The sequence below is a fragment of the Amphiprion ocellaris genome, chromosome 16, assembly GCF_022539595.1.
Source record: "Amphiprion ocellaris isolate individual 3 ecotype Okinawa chromosome 16, ASM2253959v1, whole genome shotgun sequence".
Classification (NCBI taxonomy): Eukaryota; Metazoa; Chordata; class Actinopteri; family Pomacentridae; genus Amphiprion; species Amphiprion ocellaris.
The window spans coordinates 32,060,513-32,080,349 of record NC_072781.1 but is presented as its reverse complement, the minus strand read 5'-3'; the positions used below and the strand labels follow the sequence as shown (position 1 = coordinate 32,080,349).

The 19,837-nt window shown below is 35.3% G+C and overlaps 1 protein-coding gene across 2 annotated transcripts in view; it reads right to left on the bottom strand.

Annotated features, from left to right (window-relative positions):
- Positions 1-2,299: 2,299 nt before the first annotated feature.
- The window catches only part of ppp1r1c (protein phosphatase 1, regulatory (inhibitor) subunit 1C), a 40,656-nt gene continuing 23,118 nt past the window's right edge, over positions 2,300-19,837 (bottom strand). The window contains exons 2-7 of one of the 2 annotated variants that reach the window (XM_055018859.1): positions 18,031-18,354; positions 15,209-15,266; positions 12,594-12,631; positions 11,491-11,542; positions 3,938-4,141; positions 2,300-2,573 (exon numbers count right to left, since the gene is read on the bottom strand). In XM_055018859.1, the coding sequence (XP_054874834.1) occupies positions 2,518-2,573; positions 3,938-4,141; positions 11,491-11,542; positions 12,594-12,631; positions 15,209-15,266; positions 18,031-18,336 (714 nt within the window). In that variant the 5' untranslated portion in view covers positions 18,337-18,354 and the 3' untranslated portion in view covers positions 2,300-2,517. Of the gene's footprint in view, positions 2,574-3,937; positions 4,142-11,490; positions 11,543-12,593; positions 12,632-15,208; positions 15,267-18,030; positions 18,355-19,837 lie in introns of those variants that run through there. The other variant, XM_023294527.3, reaches the window with a different exon arrangement.

Genomic DNA, 19,837 nt, shown 5'->3' with positions numbered 1-19,837 from the left:
ACATTTTTAACATTTTGGTAAAGTTCTGAACATTTTTGGTGGAAAAAAGAAATATTAAAAATATTTCTTAAGAACATTCACAAAAAAATCAACCAAAATCCAGTGAAATTCGCTGGATTGTGGCTGATTTTTATGTGAATGTTCTTAAAGAAAATATTACAAGTTTTACTGATATATATGGAATCACTTTAGATATTTTTAGGATTTTTTTGGAAGATTTTTACTCATTTTTTGAAAATATTTACAATAATTTCTTGCCATATTTGGGGGATTTTTTAAATAAAACTTTTAAGGGAGACTTTTAAGGAATTATTGGAATTTTCTTCCTGAAGGTTTTGTAAATTTTCAGAAATTTGGGGAATTTTTTTGCTGAATTTTTGGATATTTTTTGAGACAAGGAAACAATATTTTTTGCTGCCTGTAAATGAAGACAACAGGAGGGTTAAAAGAAGACGGGTCAACATTTATCTTATTTATCATAATATTTGCATTATTCCTCATTATTCTTGCTAATCCCTCTATTGCTAAATATAATTTTGCTTTATTCCTCAGTATTCTTTTTAAACATAATACTTGCTTAATGCTGAGCTGCACATCTCTTCTTCAAGGCCTTTTTAATGATTTACACAGCTGCTTACATTCACTACACACACCAACACACACACCAGCACACACACCAACACACACTCACATTCATGTGCTGAAGGCCACTCCAGATAATAAGATGATCAAGTGAGAAGAAAAGCTGCTGTGTTAAGAACTGACAAACAATCATGACTGAGTTGGAGACGGAGCATCACCAGAAACTGTGATGATCTTCTATGAAGGAGGCGGAAGCATCACTAGATGATGATGATGATGATGATGATGCTGCTGCTATGATACACTTTGTTAATTGTGGTTCACACATCAGTCACAGGAGGGAGGGACTCTCCTGCAGGATCTGGACCATCTGATTGGACGATGGAGTGCCTAGAAGCTGAAGGACAAGCCTGTGCACCAACGATGAGAGGGCTGAGATCAGAGCGGTTCCTCTCCAACAGTTTTGACCAATCAGATTGTTGCACATTTTCATGAATCCACTCTGTACTCTGTGAATTCCATCCATTACTGGGAAGACGCCTTCAGATGAACACTTTAGTTAACTTTAGTCCTCTGAACAGTAATGGTCCTAGATATTAAGCTACTTGTTGCAGAATAAACAACTTTAACTGAGAGAAGTTTTTTGTCTTCTATCTCAAAAAACAAACATGGTCAACACTGGTCACAGTTGAGTCACTAGTGTTTTTTAGTTGCACAAAAAGAGCAAACATTTTTATTTTTTTTACAGAATTTGGTTAGAGCAGATGGTAAATTTTAAATGAGACATGTAGAAGAAAATGGTTTTCATAAAATATCACATTTTTCAGCTGAGATTTTCCAATGGACCAGCGAGTCACAGACGATTAGTTCAAGGATCACTGCAAAAGTTGGAAATATTAGAATACTTAAATGATAAATGGTCTAATTTTGGACACTTTTCTTTTAAAAACATGACTTTCTAACCCACAGATGGGCTTTTTTATTTACTTATTGGAGGGTTTAAAGAGAAAAAGAACATTTTATTTTAGCTTTTATCGAGAAACTGTCGAAAGTAAAACTGTGCTGTTGCAAAAAACCTACAAAACATTTCATGTTTTAGCCTAAAATAGAGAAAACTGTCCATAAATGTGATTATAAAGGACAAAAACAGCTCAGACATATAACATCTTTATTCACAGCCACAGTTTTTAAAATTTTATTCAACTAAAATCTTGATTTGTGCAGATCCTGAATTTTTGTGACATGACTGTTGGTCACAGTGGAGTCACTAGTGGCTTTTTAGTTGCATGAATAACAGCAAAATTTTTAGTTTTTTTTTTTTTTTTTACAGAATTTGTTTAGAGCAAATGGTAATTTTTTGGCAATTTTTTAAAGGAGGCATGTGGAATAAAGTGATTTTGATGAAATATCACATTTTAAAGCTCAGATTTACTAAATTAATTGCAAATCACAGATGGTTAGTTCAAGGGTCATTACAAAAGTTGGAAATATTAGGATTCATAAATGGTGTAATTTTGGGCATTTTAAAAACATGACTTTCTAACCCACAGATTGGCTTTCTTCGTTGTTTTTTTCACGGGTTGAAAAAGAAAAAGAGTGTATAATTTTACGTTTTATAGAGAAACCATTGAGAGTCAAACTTTTCATGTTTTAGCCTAAAAACGCACCAAAAACTGTCCAGAAATATGATTATTAAGGGACAAACAGGACTCAGACGTTCTGTAAATGTTTGAATATAACACATCTTTATTCACAGCCGCAGGTTTCTAACATTAACTGAACTCTTTATGTGTGCAGGTCTGTTTAAAGTGAAACCATCCAGAGTCAGAGTGCAGCAGTGAAGCAGCGAGTTAATGCATCAGATGAGAGCAGTGAGGAAGACGAGGAGGAGGAAGAGTTGCTTATTAAAGGTGGAGGAGGGGAGATGGAAGGCGGCTATCGAGAGACGGAGTCTGGACTGGACGCCTCCTTTTTGTGGTCACATGACAAATCTGAGGAGGAAAGAAGTTGGAGGAGAAAATAGAAAAATCATGCAAGAAAAGAAACACAAGAGAAAGAGTTAGTTAGTTGTTAGTTCTGTTAGTTTATAAAAAAATCTGCACAATATAGACGTTAATATGGAACTGTGAAGACTGAGTGTCTCTGCAACTGTTTATTTTACATAAATGTTAAGTTTAAATCACATTTTTCGTGTTTTTAAAGCTACATTAATGGACAGAATAAACAGCTGACAGACTAATTTATGATTGTTGTTGAATTATTGGCAAAAATTGACCAACATTAGCATCAATTGAGCAACTTCCATTCCATTTTAGTATAATAAACATTCACTTTTAGGTCTGTTTTCATCTCCTTATTAAAATATCTTTAACTTTAACATGTTTTCTCACCAGCTTCTCTCTAACTTTGGTGTTTATCAGGTAAACTGTTGTCTGCTGTGGCTGATAAAAGCAGCAGAGGTTCAATAAACTGTTAAAAGACTAAAAAACATCCGTAAAATGACAGAATTTAAATTCAGCTTTGATTTGGTCGCTACAAGCAACACCTTTTACCATAAAGTTGATGTAATGTTAAGAAAAAAACATTTTAAATTACATTTAAGGGAAAAAACAAACACACAAACCAGTGATTTCTGCCTTTATATTGATTTATTCAAATGTTATTTAATGAAAAATGTCATCTTCAAGCAATTAAATAGTCTCAGAGTCAATTTTATGTTTACATTCGATTTGATTTTGATAAGAAAAGCAGTTTTTGTTTAGCTTTTCTATATCAAATCATAAAATTTTCTTAAACTGAGCAATTTTAGCATGACCTGCTGTAATATACCAGAATTATTTACAGAGTACATATATATATATATATATATATATATATATATATATATATATATATATATTATATATATATATATATATATATATATATATATATATATATATATATATATATATATATATATATATATATATATATATATATATAGATATATATAGTTAACTGTATTTGCGGATTTTCCTTCTTTTTGTTGTTGTCCATGGTGCTATATAAATGAAGTTATTATTATTATTATTATTATTATTATTATTATTATTATTATTATTATTATTATTATTGTAATAAATAATATTTTTGATTAAAGGGACCCTGATGATCTCAGGTAGAAGAGCAACTTTATATTTATTTTTATTTGTGAAACGTTTTAATTGTTTTGTTCAATTATTTCCTGATGTTTATTTTTTGTAAATTTTCTGATTTTATTTTATTCTTTTTTTTTTTTTTTTTGCAGTGACAGTAAGTTTTGGTTTGTTTTTTATTTTTGTTTGTGAATAATTTCCATCTAAATCAGTGTTACCGCCTGAACTGCTGCTCTCTGCCACTCCTCTCTCCTGACTGGCTAACAGCAGACACGCCTCGTTCCCATTGGCCTCCTCTGGCCCGTTGTGATTGGCCCACAGGGAGGCGGTGGCATAGAGCTGAGCTGTGATTGGGCTGAGCTGGCTGTCTGTCTCTGGAAGCCCCGCCCCCAGCAGGTGTTGCTCCACCCCCAGCTGCAGCTCTGAGGAGAGAAGAGCACCTCTAGTGGGGAGACGCTGAAGTACGGATTAAAATTATTTAAATAAAATTATTTTAAAATAAGGGAAAAACTGAACGAGACAAAAAGTCCAAAAGAAGATCACTGATTTTTGTTTAGTTTTTTAGATCTGAGGACGAAATTAGTTTCACTTGTAGATTTTAGCAGCTTGTTCACTGTAAAAAAAAAAAAAGCTTTTGAATCAACTTTTGACTATAATTTTTTGAAATAATTTTTTAAAAAACTGTTATTTTACAGATTTTCATTGTTTTACCAAATTTCAAATATTGTCTAATAAAATCACAGAAAAAAAGTAAAAACTGTGAAAAATAAAATAAAAAAGATTACAGTGTTACTGTGGTTAAATCAGCAAAATATAATTATGTTTTACAGATATTTGCCTTAATTGGAAAAAAAATTGCATATAAAGAACTTAAATTTTTAAGTATTTTTAACTGTTATTTTAAAGACTTCCCATGTTTGTTTTTAAATTACAGGTACTATCTGCTAAAAAAAAAAAAGCATTATAAATATTAATTTATCTGTTTACTGTGAGAAAAAAGTGTTCAAATGTAAATATTGTCCACTTCAAAAATCTTATTTTTACAAATAAAAATTTGTTCTTTTAAATGTTTGACCAGCAGCAGAAATATTATTATTTTACAGATATTTGCTGTTATTTGAAAGAAACATTCTGTATATTAGCAATAGTAAATCATTTTAAATGCACTTTTTAAAATACTCATGAAACCAGGTACATGCACTTTCATTCAGTCCTATATTGAATAGTTTACTTAACAGTATGTTGTGATCAACTGTATCGAAGGCCTTGGACAGATCCACAAAAACTGCTGCACAGTGTTGCTTCTTGTCCAGGGCTGATATGATGTGATTTGTGACTAATGTGATGACTGAAACTGTGCTATGATTTGTTCTGAAACCAGACTGGTGTGAGCTAAGTACACAGTAGGTTGAGAGGAATGACTTTAGTTGATTGTTTACAAGGAATTCCATCACCTTTGCTGAACAGGGCAGTTTGGAGATCAGGCGATAATTGTTCATGTCATCTCTTGAGCCTCCTCTATGCAGGGGAATTACATGTGCAGAATTCCATGAGGTAGGAAAGTTTCCTGTCGTCATAGACAAATTATATATATGCCTTAATGTTTCTGCAATAATTGGAGCAGCCAATTTTAGAAGGAAGGAATCCAGTTTGTCTTCTCCAGCGGAACTCCTGGGGTCTAAGGCTTGCAGTGCATTCAGAACCTCAGCATAATGGAAGGGGCGGAAGGAAAAACAAGAAGTGTCGTCCCCTGCATTCAAACAACCAACATCAGCTGACGGGAGGTCAGGATATTCTTTGTTAAATAGATAAGCAACATCTGCAAAAAGCTTATTAAAGGCATGGAAAATGTGTGATCTGTTAGAAATCACACAGTCATCAGTTCTTATACCAGTGGGCAGTTTATTAGAGGTCTTCCTTTTCTCTAGGTTCACTGCTTTCCAGAACATAGCTGGCTTTGAGTAGGATCTAGTGATTAGAGATGAGAAATATTCAGATTTGGCTTTTCTTACAGCCAGCGTGCATTTATTCCTGAGTTGTCTGAAAGAGAGCCAGTGCTGAGGATCTCCTGAACATCTAGAACTCCAGGCTTTGTTTCTGTCACTGAACAAAGTTAACAGCTCATCTGAGAACCAGGGAACCGTTCTGTCCTTAATTCAGAGCCTTTTAAAAGGGGCATGTTTATCAACACATGAGATAAAAACATCTGTAAAAAGTTGCAGGGCCACCTGAACATCAGAGATCTCTGCTGTCAAATTAATAAAATCATTTGCTATATTGTCTAAAAGGTGTTGCTCATTAAAGAGCTCAAATTTCTCTTTAAAACTGTTTGTGAATTTGTTTTCTCCAGTCTGGCACTTCTTACTCAAGCTGTAGGGCAGTGATCACTTATTCCCAGCTCAAAAACTCCACTGCTCACAATTTTGTAGACTTTGTTAGAAAACACAAGGTTGATCAGAGTAGATTTTGAACTGTCTTTTAGATTGAGTCTAGTGGGCTCAGTTATGATCTGAGTTAAGTTCAGGTGAAAGAAACATTCCTTTAATTTATCTGATGTGTCGTTTAGCATTTCAGAATCCTCATACATTGAAATTAAATTTGCTAGTGAGTCAACGGTCTATAAATTCCTGTTACCACCAGTGGAGATGGTCCCAGCTGGATCTGCATAACATTTAGGCTTGGTGACTGAATGTAAAACAGACACTGACAGCCAGATTTTGCATAGACTGCTACTCCACCTCCTCCCCAGCTCCATCCACTCTACACAGAGTGTAGCCTGCTAAAGCTACGTCACAATCTTTACTGCTTTTCTTCAACCATGTTTCACTCAGAACTAAGATGTCAGGATTCATTTGTAGTATTAAAACACTGACATACTCTAATTTATGCATTAGACTCCTGATGTTTAAGTGGATTAATCCTAGGCCATTTCTGCTTTTGAAGGTGTTTGGATGAAGTGGGGGTCTAGGGAAGGAACAGGAGCAACAGTATTAGGCTGGATGGGAATCATAACCAGGAGTGAGGCGGCTGGAGGTATTTTTAAGTGTGTGATTTACTGACTTAGGTCTCTTCCTGATCAGAACTGGAATATTTCTGTCTTCATAGCGTACAGTTTTCTGATTGTGTTGTGTATTATACGTCAATGGCAGATGGAGCCCACAGGGGGGCAGTGGTGAGTAGGACAGAACTATGAGCTGCCACGGAGGGCGGGGAGGAAGAATTCAGGGAAGGGGTGTGTGATGTAATCAACCGTCAGGTGTGTGATGTAATCAACCGTCAGGTGTGTGCAGTACCTGTGGCAGGTTGCACACACCTGACACGCTGACAGTTAGCAGCTAGCATCCTACTGCCCAGCTGGTTGGGGTGTATTCTGTCCTGCTTGTAAAACGAATAACGGGTCCAAAATAGATGAAAATTGTCGATGAAACCCAGATCATAGTGTCTGCAGGCAGAAAGCAGCCAGATATGGAGGCTGAGAATCCGCTGAACCGCTCAACTCCCCGAACCAGAGCTGGGATGTGACCAGACAGGAACACCTGAGAAGGTCTCTAAAATCAGCTGCTGGCACAGATTGCTTCCTGGCGGTGTCATTCCAACCAACACGAACATTTAATCCTGGTGACTGTGGATGGCAGGGAGTTTATTCAGGATGACGGCCTCAGCAGCAGCGGACATCCTGATGATGGAGTACCCCACAGTTAATGCAGTCGAAGGGAAGAGGGGAAGCCGGTTGAACCTCAGATCTGATGGGGACCCAGAGGTTCCAGAGATGGAGACGACCGCTGAAGCTGCGAGGGTGGAAACACCAGCTGGAGCCGTAGTGAGGGAAGAGCCGGCCGAGGTCACCAGCCAGAGCCGCCGAAGAGGAAGCACCAGCTGGGAGAGCCCGCTGAGGAACAACCACCGGGTCCGGCTCTCTGGACAGCGGCGGAAAGTCATCCAGACTCAGGGCCTCATACCGGTTGGACAGCTGGAGTTGACAGGCGGATGCTGCCTGGTTTTACAGGCTGGTTTTACAGGCCTTCCCACCAACAGCCAGCAGTCCTCGGCTTGGAGATGTGGCGACGAGGCCGAGGTAGCCAGCCCGGATGAAGCAGGAGCCCCTCCGGGACCGGGGGCCAGCTGGGAGACGGAGGCCGAGGCAGCAGTTGCAGAGGCCGGCGGATCAACGTCGGTAGCCGGGATGGTGAGGTCCAACTCGGCAGACCTGCCCCCAGTTTGACTACAGAGTCCAGTAGAGTGGATCCAGTGGAGGTCGGAGATACGGCGTTGAAGATCAGCGACTGACCGGGGTTTCTGGAGACAACCATCACTCCCATGAGCAGAGGTAGTAGTTTGGGGCTAAACTGATTAATCAGTCGCTGGTAAAATGTGACTCTTTAAAACTGACAGAAAACCCTCCTGACTGGAGGAAAACTTGGTAGCTAGATGCTGACAGGAACATAGTAATTTATTCTTTTACGGTGTGTGACGGTGAAATTACTGTTTTACTATCAGCCAAAAATATTATTTTTATTTAATTAAATTTTTTTTAATCTTACTGTTAACATTTACTTTTTTAGCGCCTTGTTGGCAGATTTTCATTAGTTTTTTGTTTGCTTTTTAGAACATTTTTTATTTACTTATTAAAAGCAAATATCGCTGACTATCTAATGAGAACATCCGCAAACATCCACCATTTTATTTATAATGTGAATTTTCAACATAATATTTCCTCTTTTCTTATCGTTTGATTTGTAAAAAAAACGTGCGTCAGGATTGAAGTTAAATATAAAGTGAAGGACCTCCTAAAGTCTAAATTTAAAACATGAACCTTCATCCTGATGGTATAATTCTGTAAACCCAGCGTGAGAGAACCAAAGCCCCTGAGATGAATAAAGCAGCGTTTCTTCTCCAGAAGGTGAAGCTGCTGTTTGCTGCGTTTCTCTGGAGGCTCTTAGTGAACAAACACTCAGAACAGATCAATAACCAGAAGCTTTTAAGGCTCCACTTCCCAGAATCAGCTGCAGCTACAAACACTGACAGCAGGATTTCTAACTCTCAGCTCTTTTTCCAGCAGATAAATGCTCCATCTTCACCTGCACAGTCTTTAAAATTCATATTTATTCCAGCTGAAAGTGTAGAAACCTGCAGCTCTGAGTTCAGTCTGATCCTCCTGGTCTCTGCTTTGCTCCGTTAGAGTTTTATAAATTATTCAGGACCAGCTTTGATTTAAAAGTGACAACAGAGTCTCGTAGCGACAGAAAGCATCAGATCTCTGCTTCATTTCTACAAAACAAGCTGCCAACAAACATCAGAACAGACTCAGAACGAGGATTCAACAGATGAAAGCAGCGGTCAGACCTTGATCTTTACGTTTTCTGCCTTTTTATTCTATCTATATTGTAGATCAAAGCACATTTTAACTGACTGGTGTCACCTTTAATTATGAGTCTGCAGAGAAATCTACGTTTTCTAAGACATTTATTTTTCATTAACTCTTTATTAGGACCAGAAAACATGGAGACCTGTGGTTCACTCCAAAGAGGAGTTTGGTTTTCAGGCCCACAGACACCAGAAAAACCGGAATAAAGGTTTAAACATGGAGCTCATTTGTTAGAGAGTTCTGTTCTGGTGAGATAAACCTTAAAAACTATGAGTATTTATACAAAAAGTAGTATTTTGGGTTTAATAAACCTTCAAATCTGGAAGTGTTTAGACAGAAAATAGTATTTTGGGTGGAATAAACCTTTAAATCCAGAAGCACCTCACCAGAAAGTAATATTTTAGGTCGAAAACATTTTTATAACCACAAATACTACAGAAAGTCATATTTTGGGTGGAATAAATCTTTAAAACTATAAATAACTCAACAGAACGTAGGTATTTTGGATGGAATAAACCTTTAAAACTACAAGTACTTAGAAGTACTGTCAATGATAAAGTAAACCTTTAAAACTAAAAGTACTTGGACAGAAAATAGTATTTTAGGTAGAAAACATCTTTATAGTTACAAATACTTTGACAAAAGGTCTTATTTTGGCTGCATTAAACCTTTAAATCACCATTTTTTCAATATTATTCCATATTTGAATAAACCTTCTGCCATCTGGATCCACACATTCAGACCAAAACAACAAAAGCAGAAACTAAATAAGTCAGAGTAGAGTAGAGATAACAGAGAGAGAACATGCTGCAGAGATCTGCATGAAGCCTTCACACTGAATGAAAACAGGATTTACACACTTTTATCTGCTTCAACAAGCAGACGATTCAGGACTAGGACACAAGAAGTTTCTGTTGCTGATCATCCAGAGTTCAGCCTCTTTAGAGTGGAAGTCGCCAACAAAGGAGGCTTTTATTTCCTGTTTCTGTGTTCTGGACTCTTTATGAGAGAAGGAAAATCTTTCATTTAGCGTCTTTAAATCAACACTATTTAATAGAAACTGTTTTGTTTTTGTTGTTTCTGCTGCTGACGTTATTTATCTCTGTTTGGACTTTCTCATTTGGTTCTTGAACCTCAACAAGCGGCTTCATTTTTCCTCACTGTAGGTTCATTTTTCACTGCAATCTAAAGTCCTGCAGCTCCATGGAAACAGAACAACCACGACTAGAAGGACGGAAAACTGAGAAATGACTTCTGTGGAGGATGACACAGTTAGAACGACACAAAAAGACAAAAACGACACAAAAATCATGCTAAAATAACACAAAAATGACAAAAAAGACACAAAAATGACACCAAAAGATGTTAAAATGACACAATACGCCCAAAAATTGCACAAAAAGATGCTTAAATAACATAAAAATGGCCTCTTGCCAGGTTATCATTTTAAATGATTCATTGTTCTCAACTGATCTTACTTGGTAAAACAAAGAATAAAAAAAGAAATTTAAATAAAAAATTAAAATGACATGAGACAAAAACATCACAAAAAAGATACTAAAATGACACAAAGACACAAAAGTGAAGTAGAAAGATGTTAAAATTACATAAAAAGGCACAGAAAGATGTTAAAATGTCATTAAAAGGCATTGAAATACCCAAAATTGCACAAAAGGATGCTTAAATAACACAAAAACGACATTAAAAAAAGACACAAAAATGGCATGGAGAGGTGTTTAAATGTCAAAAAAAAGGACACAAAAAATGGCCAAAAAGGATGCTGAAATAACACAAAAATGACATAAGAAGACACAAAAATGAAACGGAGAGATGTTAAAATGACACAAAAATAACACAAAAATGCCCAAAATTACATAAAAGGATGGTTAAATAACACAAAAATGACATTTAAGACAATATGCAAAAGTGACAGATCAAAAATGAAGCTACAAACAGAAAAAAGTAAGAAAAAGAGATAAGAAAAGACACAAAATGACGATGTCTATTTTGTGTCCTCTTAGTTTTGGTCACAGCTGAGTCATTAATGATTCCATGGTTGCACCGAAGATCTCAGAATATTTAGATTTTTACAGAATCTGATCAGAGCAAGTAGTACATTTTTGTTGAATTTTTTAAACAAGACATGTAGAATAAAGTGATTTTAATGAAAATATTCTGACTTTAAGCTCAGATTTGGTTCATTTTCAGATTAAAGTAAAACTCAGGATGAAAAACTGAAGTAAAAAATGTTTCAGTTTTAATAATTCCTCAGTCCGCAGTCGGTTTTAATCCTCTCCTCGGGGGAAACAGATTCTTCCCGGGGGAAACAGATTCTTCCTGTTTCCTCTCAGAGCGTCTTTAATAAACGACGGTTTTTAGAATCAGGAGGGACTGAAGACGTTTTACCTTTCATGGTCGGAGGGGCGAAGGTGCTCTGCTTCCTCTGAGAGTCTGGAGCCTGGACAGGGAACAGAAAACACACATTTAAAGGTTTTAAAGACAAATAAAAATGGAAATTAAACTAAAACCAGGCAGAGCAGAGCTGTCTGCAATAATCAGGTTTATCTGGTCGATCTAATATCAGCAACCTCTCAGAGATTTTAATCAGCTCAGAGCAGAAAATCCATCATTCATGAGAAATAAAAGCTCCATAAATAGGGAGGAAACGTGTTGATGCTGTTTGTTGGAGGGTTTAGAATTTATGCAGTGTTAGATTTTCAGAAAGATGTTAGAATGACATGAAAATGACACTAAATAGACCAAAATTACACAAAAAGATGCTAAAATAACACAAAGATGACACAGAAAGATGTTAAAATGAAATGAAAATGACACTAAAACGCCCAAAACGACACAAAATGATGCTTAAATAGCAAAAAAATGACACAAGGAGACATAAACAGCACAAAAGGATGCTAAAATAACACAAAAATGACACAAAAACCTTACAACAGTGACGCAGAAAGATGTTAAAATGACATGAAAATGACACAAAAACGCCCAAAATTACACAAAAGGATGGTTAAATAACACAAAAATGACATGCAGAGGTGGTAAAATGACATAAAAAGACACAAAAATGACACAGAAGGATGTTAAATGACACTAAAACACCCAATATTACACAAAAGGATGGTTCAAGAACACAAAAATGACATGCAGAGGTGGTAAAATGACATAAAAAGACACAAAAATGACACAGAAAGATGTTAAAATGAAATAAAAATGATAAAAGTGCTCGAAATTACATAAAGCAATGCTTAAATAACACAAAAATGACATTGAAAGATATTAAAATGACATGACAATGACACAAAAACACCTAAAATTACACAAAAGGATGCTTCAATAACACAAAAATGACACAAAAAGATGTTAAAATAACACAAAAATGACATAAAAAGACAGATTGTACAGTTTCATGTTTTCTGCAGGTTGAAAGTTTTTCTCAGAGTCTAAAGAGTTTAAAATCTGCAGCGTGTTTTTATTTACGGTTCATTTAAACAAACCTGAGCGTCTCCGGAGGCGTTGTGTTGATCTGGAACATCTGGAGGAGAAACAGGACAGATGTGAGCTTCAGCTTTATGTTATTAACGGTCACAAGTTAAACTTTCATAGACGGATTTATTTCTGATGTCTTTAGTGAAACTTCAGGCAGAAAATCTAAATCTGCTGTCAGCTTTTGTTTGTAAAATATGAATGAAGTTCAGGAATTTCTGACATCGGTCTTTGGGTTTTACATTTTTGTTTCTCTGCAGTCATTTTAGTTGGTTTTCTGTCTAATTTTTTCTCATTTTGTGTCTGTTTTCTGTCACAGTCTGTCACAAACGGAGCTCAAACACAAGTTAAATGTGTTTTTCTGTTGGATATTTTCAGTTCAGTGTTGCTCTGTGTCACAGATATCATCAGTCTGGATTGTATTTGTGACTAAATCAGGGTTTTTGCAGAAATTCTGACTCTCAGCTGAGTTTAAAAATCAGAACAAAGAAAGAAAACAGGATTCAAGGAGGTTTCTGAAAGAAAAACTCTTAAAGCTACGTTAAAATCAAATCTCATCAGTCGCCTCAGAAAAACAGTGAAAATCATTAACAACTTTCACCACCTCTGAGGTTTGTGGTTGTTTTTACAGCTGCAGGAAGTGAAGGAGCCAGAATCCTTCAAAATAAAAGCATGAAAGCAACAGAGGCAGAGGAAAAAGACTTCTATAATTTGGGAATAAAAATAATGATAATAATAATAATCCTAAATAACCTAGTACATTTCTTTATTTGCTAAAGATAACTGCTGTATTTTATTTTGGTGGTTTACCTTTATTTACAATGAGTCACATGTAACGTCCGGTTGACGCTTGTATTTTGAAAAGGTTACTTCCTGTTGTAACTGGGCGCGAATTAGCTTATCGGCAATATAAAGACAGAGAAGGACAGAAATCAGCACATAAATATGTATTTTGCACCTAGCAGCCGCTTTGAAAGAGGCACAAAGGATGTTTTTGTGTAAAGAAGAGCAATTCTGAATGTTTCATGGAACTGAATATGTGCATGTGTTGAATTTTATGGCTAAAGCTAAGGTTTGTCTAAGTTGTTGATGGTTTTGAGTATAGCGTTTAGCTTACACATTGTTTTGTGTGTTCTCTAGCTCTTACGGTGAAATTTGAGGGTTTAATGCCAATAAACCTGAAAAATCATCAATAAGTGTCATCCTTCAATCAAGGGGGTATGCTACAATAATAATAATAATAATAATAATAATAATCATAATAATGATAATAATAATAATAATTGTATAGCTCCTATTGTAAGTGCTGTATATCTGTACGATACTGATATTTTTTAACTGAGAAAAATAGCAAAACTAATAAACAGTGACTAATTTTACCATCACATGTTGTAAAAGGACAAAACACTATTTGTAAAAAATATAAATTTCTGATGTGGACATTAATTATGATTATTATTGGTATAGTTATTGTTGTGTTTATTGTTAGCATTATTGTTATTGTGTTTAGTATTAGCATTAGCAGTATTATCACCATAATTATTATTATTATTGCTATTTTTATTATTATGTTTATTATTATTATTACAAAGTCCAAATTAATACAATTTTTTGTGATTTTACTGGATATTATCCGTAACTTCAAAAAAAGAAAAATCTGTAAAATAACATTTAAAAATATATATTTACTATTATTCATATTATTCATTTATATACTTCATTTTTCTTTCAAATAACAGTAATTATCTCTAAAATAATCACTTTTTCCTGATTAAAATACCCTCCAAAAATTATAATTTTATGATGAAATGTTGTAAAAGAGCAAATTACTGTTTGTAAAAGAAAGATTTTTGATGTGGACGTTATTAACAGATGCTTTCATTCAGTCAACATGTAAATTAGTACATTTTCTGGGATTTTATTGGTTATTATTTTTAATTTAACATAACAGGGAAAATCCGTAAAATGACAGTTACTTGTTGTTTTTTTTTTTTAAAAGAATACAGTCAAAAGTATTAGAAAGTTCAAATCTTACAGAGTTCATGCTGCTAATTTCTGTTAATTTAATCTCTCAGCCAAGCAGTATATTTATATTTTTATATATTTCTAAAGGATGTAAGGGGAAAAAACTGTTTTGTCTCTAGTTTTCTCGTTACATCTTTTCTTTTTTTTTATTCCTGTAATAAATTGTTTAAAAATTCTTAATTGTACAATCTAATAAATTATAAAATTTAGCCTAATCATGGTGCAGATTAACTAAATTAGAGTCTTAAAGATGAAAACCCAACAAACCCAGGTATTCTCTGGATTATTTCTGTCTTTAAAGTGAAAATGCTGCTGTTCTTTGTGTTATTTTGTGTTTCCAGTTGTCCTTTCTGTGTTTGTTTCCAACATTCTCATTGTTTTTTCTGCAGAAATAAACAGAATAAATGTGAGGATGGAAACTCCTCCCAGCTGGAAGCGGCTGCAGTGGAAGAATCAGAATCAGATTTATCGGCGCTGAGAGCCGCCACACAAACAGGATCTGCAGGAATCCATCATCCGGATCACTTAGAGCACAATCTAATAAAGCTTCCGTTACAGCCGCTTCCAGAACCGCTTCCAGCCGGGACAGAAGCTGCCTCACCTGAACCAGGTTGTCTGTAGATCTGCAGGGTGGCAGGAGTCGGTCGTCTACGGCGGATCTGAGGTGAAAACACACAAATATTCACAAATAAACCTTTACAGCAGCACATTTATACGAGAAAACACACAAATATTCAGAATGAAGCCTTCTTTTAGCTTTACAGCAACATATTTATCCTATAAAACACACAATTATTCATAGTTAATCCTTCCTTTAGCTCTACAGCTTCATATTTATTCTATAAAACATACAAATATTCATAATAAAACTATCTTTTATCTCTACAGCAGCATATTTATACCCTAAAACACACAAATATTCATATTTAAACCCTTACAATGTCATATTTATGCTATAGAACATAAAAAATATTCAGAATTAAACCTTCCTTGCTCTACAGCAGCACATTTATAACACAAAATAGACAAATATCCATAGTTTAACCTTTACGGCAGCATATTTATACTATTAAACAGTCAAATATCCATAGTTTAACCTTCTTTTACCTCTACAGCAGCTTATTTATTCTATAAAACAGTCAAATATCCATAGTTTAACCTTATTTTAACTCTACAGCAGCACATTCATACTCTAAAACACACAAATTTCAGTTTTTCATCTAAATTACAGTCCATTAAAACACCAGCTGGAACTAATCATCCCACGCTGTAATAAAACACACTCCGTATTTCTTTAAATTACAGGTTGAGAGTTTATTCTCCCAGAAGCATCTTAAAAGTATAATTTCCCAACTTACAGCTTTTTAAAACTTAATTTAAGCTTTTAAAACATGATTTTCCCACATTGTTCTCCAACTAGACCTCATTTTTAACATGTTTTAAGTACATTTTTCCCAGCGTTGAACCCTTTAAATCATGTGTTTATCCTGACTTTAGGTTATTTTTTCACTGTAGTATAAAGTCCTGAACCTCTATGGAAACAAACAGACCTCAGAAATGTCTTTTATGCTGTTTTTTATTCATTTCCATGCTTGTTTTCCATCTACACGGCCTGCAGTTCAGCTGAAAACTCTCAGAATTTTTGTCATGTTACTGTTGGTTCCAGCCGACTTACTAAAGGCTTCACATATGTGTTGAAAACAACCTGCTCCTCTGTTCACTGTTTCTGAGCCGAGCTGCATTTATTTATTCATCCAGTAGCTTTGATTTTCCTCTCAGTCTCTCTGTTCAAACACTGCCTGCAGTTCAACTGAAAACTCTGAATTTTTGCTACCAGACTGTTGATCACAGCTGAGTCAGTCATGGCTTGTTATTTACGCTTAGAAGTGCAGGATTTTTTTTATTTTTACAGAATTTGGTTGAAGCAAAGGGTTTATTTTTGGCAGATGTTTAAAAGACACACGTAGAATAAAGTGATTTCAAGATTAAATTTGGATTAATTCTCCAACTGAACTGTACATCACTGATGATTAGTTCAAATACCATTGGAAAATTAAATATTTAGCAATTTCTTTTAGTGTTTACTGTTTCCAGCTAGTAGATGGCGTCACTTGAGGGACTTTTTCTTACAAACATAACAGTTTTTGATGTTGAAAGGATTAAGATGAGTAACTTGACCTTTATTTCTTTGTTCCTTACTTTGGCTTGTAGAAGCACTGCCTGCAGTTCAACTGAAAATTCAGAAAATTTTTGCTATGTGACTGTTGGTCGCAGCTCATTTATTTTTGGCTTCTAATTTGCAGTGAAAAGTGTAGAATTTTTTTTTCTGCTTAGATTTTGATTATTTTTCCAACTCAACTGTGCACAACACATGATTAGTTCAAGTACAGTTGGACACTTGAAAATCTGACAATGTCTTTCAGTTTTTTTGTTTTTCTGACTAGTAGATGGTGTCATTTTGTGGATCTTTTCTTTAAAAACACAACAGTTTTCATGTTCAGAGGAGTAAAATGAGAAACTTGACCTTTATTTCTTTATTCCTTACTTTAACTTTATCAAACACTGCCTGCAGTTCAACTGAAAACTCTGAATTTTTGTTGCATAACCGTTGCTCACAGCTGAGTCAGTCATGGCTTCACAGTTAGGATGAGGAGCTCAGAATTTTTTGATTTTTACAGAATCTAGTTTGAGTAAACAGTTTATTTTTGTTAATTTTTTTTTTAAAAGACGTGAAATAATTTTAGCGATTTTTAGAGTAAATTTGGGTAAATTTCCCAGCTGAACATCACAGATGAATAGTTCAAGGGACCGCTGGGAAATTTAATATTTGATGATTTCTTTTGGTTTTTACTGTTTCCAACTATTAGATGGTGTAATTTGGGGGATTTTTTTTGAGAAAACTGAACTATATTCCAGTCTTAATATACAATATTTTATGTAAATATTAGTCCAGACCAACAGTTTGAATGTAAAGACGTCACTCTGCAGGAATGTAAATGTTTATCATCATCTTTACAAGCCTGAAACTCATAAAACCTTTGCTCTGGTTTACTTTAACTCAGAAACTCCAACAGATCGACTCCACAAACAGCCACAGAGGAGCTTTAATCACAACAAGCCTCTCAACAGTCCGTAAAGACGTCAGCCGGTTTAAACTTCCAGAAACATGAGTCCGGCTTCTGTTTCTGCAGCTGCAGGGAAATTACACCACAGATTACAGCTTTCTGACGCCCTGTTTCACCTCACAAAGGTCAGTTTGTTGTCGTTTAAGCAGAAAAACTCACAAACAACAGATTTAAATTATAATTTTTAACCTCCTGAGAGTTTTTTTTTAGTTTAATTCTGCACAAAACAGGAATAAAAACCAGTTTAAAGTCAACATTAGAGACGCAGACGGCGGTTTTCATGCAGCTCTGCACCCACACAGAACATTCCAGACAGATAGAAGCTCCATTCAGACCCACATGCAGGAACCTTCAGCCCAGAACCGGATCCGGGTCCAGGTCCAGGTCCACTCACATGCTCGGCGGCCTGCGGGTCCAGCTGGCCCTGCAGGGGAGGAACCGCAAACTGGATCTTCTTGGGGCTGCTGGGCTCCATTATCAGCGACTGAGAGGAGGAAGGAAAGACGAGTGTGTGTTGGTGTGTGTGTGTGTGTGTGTGTGAGAGAGAGAGAGAGGAGGGAGGGAGGGAGGGAGGGAGTGGTCTTTGCTCGGCCGCCGGGTCCATTATCACTAATTGACAGACCTGGAGGAGAGAGAGAGAGGAGCCGAGTCACTGCAGTGTTTTCCAAAACAGAACCAAGCTGTGTTTCTGTTTCCTCTCAGGCCTCGCTTTCCTTTTTTTCTTCTTTTCTTTCTGTACATTCAGAGCAGCTGTGTTTTTATAATTTCCTGCCTGCAGCCACGTTTAGCTCTGGATCGATGCTACTTGAAGAACCTTCAGAGTTCTGACATTGATTTCATGAAGGAAGCTTCATGTGGGCTTGGAGCTAAATGCTAACATGCTAATGTTCTACACCTAAGTACATTTACTTTATGTGCATTCCACAAAATGTTAAAGCAAATACTGTAGTTTTTCTTCTCTGCATTCAGATTATTGATATAAAATACAAGTTAACTGTTATAGTAGATGGAAATACTCAATATAAAGTCCTGCAGCTCTTTGGAAACGGCATTTTTTTAAAGCCCAAATGTAAAACATTTGCTGCTTTCAGTTTCCCAGATGTGTTTTTGTGCTAATTTTCTTCATCATATTGGAGAAGAAGCAGAAAATCTTTGTATTTTAGACAATTGGTTAGCACCACAAACCTTTAGTGTCACACTTCATTATCATTTATTAGGACTTTCATGGAATCCACCAGCAGATTTAGTTTTTGTTGACAAACTTTATTCTTGTCGTCGTGGGACTGCAGTATTTAAAACTCTTCCTTCTATTTGACCTCATGTTTATTAGTTTTAGTGGAGAAAGTTATTTTAATTGTCCATTAATCTCTTAAAAAACAAACAATAAATTGGATTAGTCAAGAGGTTTAAATTTCTTACTTTGTCATATTTTAAATATGACAAAAAAATATGAAAATAAAGCGTCTTGAGACAATTTGACCTGTAATTGGCGTTATATTAATAAAATTGAATTCAAATTGTATGTATCTTGTAATGTTGGAGTAATTCAGCCATATATGTTGGAAAACACATTTTCTTTGTCCATTAAATCTGTTGATTGTTTTCTCCACTAATTCATTTCTTGTTTTGCTTTATAAAATGTCAAACCCAAATATATTCAGTTTACTGTCATAAAAACCTAAAAGATTTACACTCATGATGCAGGAATCAGGCAGTTTTTCACTTTTTATCTTAGTTTAGTCAGAAAGACAGTTGATAATGTGTGAATTGTTGCAGCTTGTGAGCCGTAAAAGGTTTTAATCTTTGGGGCCGAGTGTCAGAAAACATTTAGAAACCAACATCAACAAAACACTCAAAGATTTGAACATCATTAAAGGGAAATCCAACTTTTACATGACAATGTCTAATTAAAGGACATTTATTTCCAACATAAATGTGTGATATTCATCCTCTGGAGCTTTCTCTTCACATCGTCTTCCACCTGGACTGGTTTGATCGGGAGCATGTGCAACAAACATTTGAAAAACTGCACTTTAACATCAATGAATGACACTGAAGTTTAATCTCTACATAAATGAGACTGAGTCTGGATGTGCTGCTCTGTC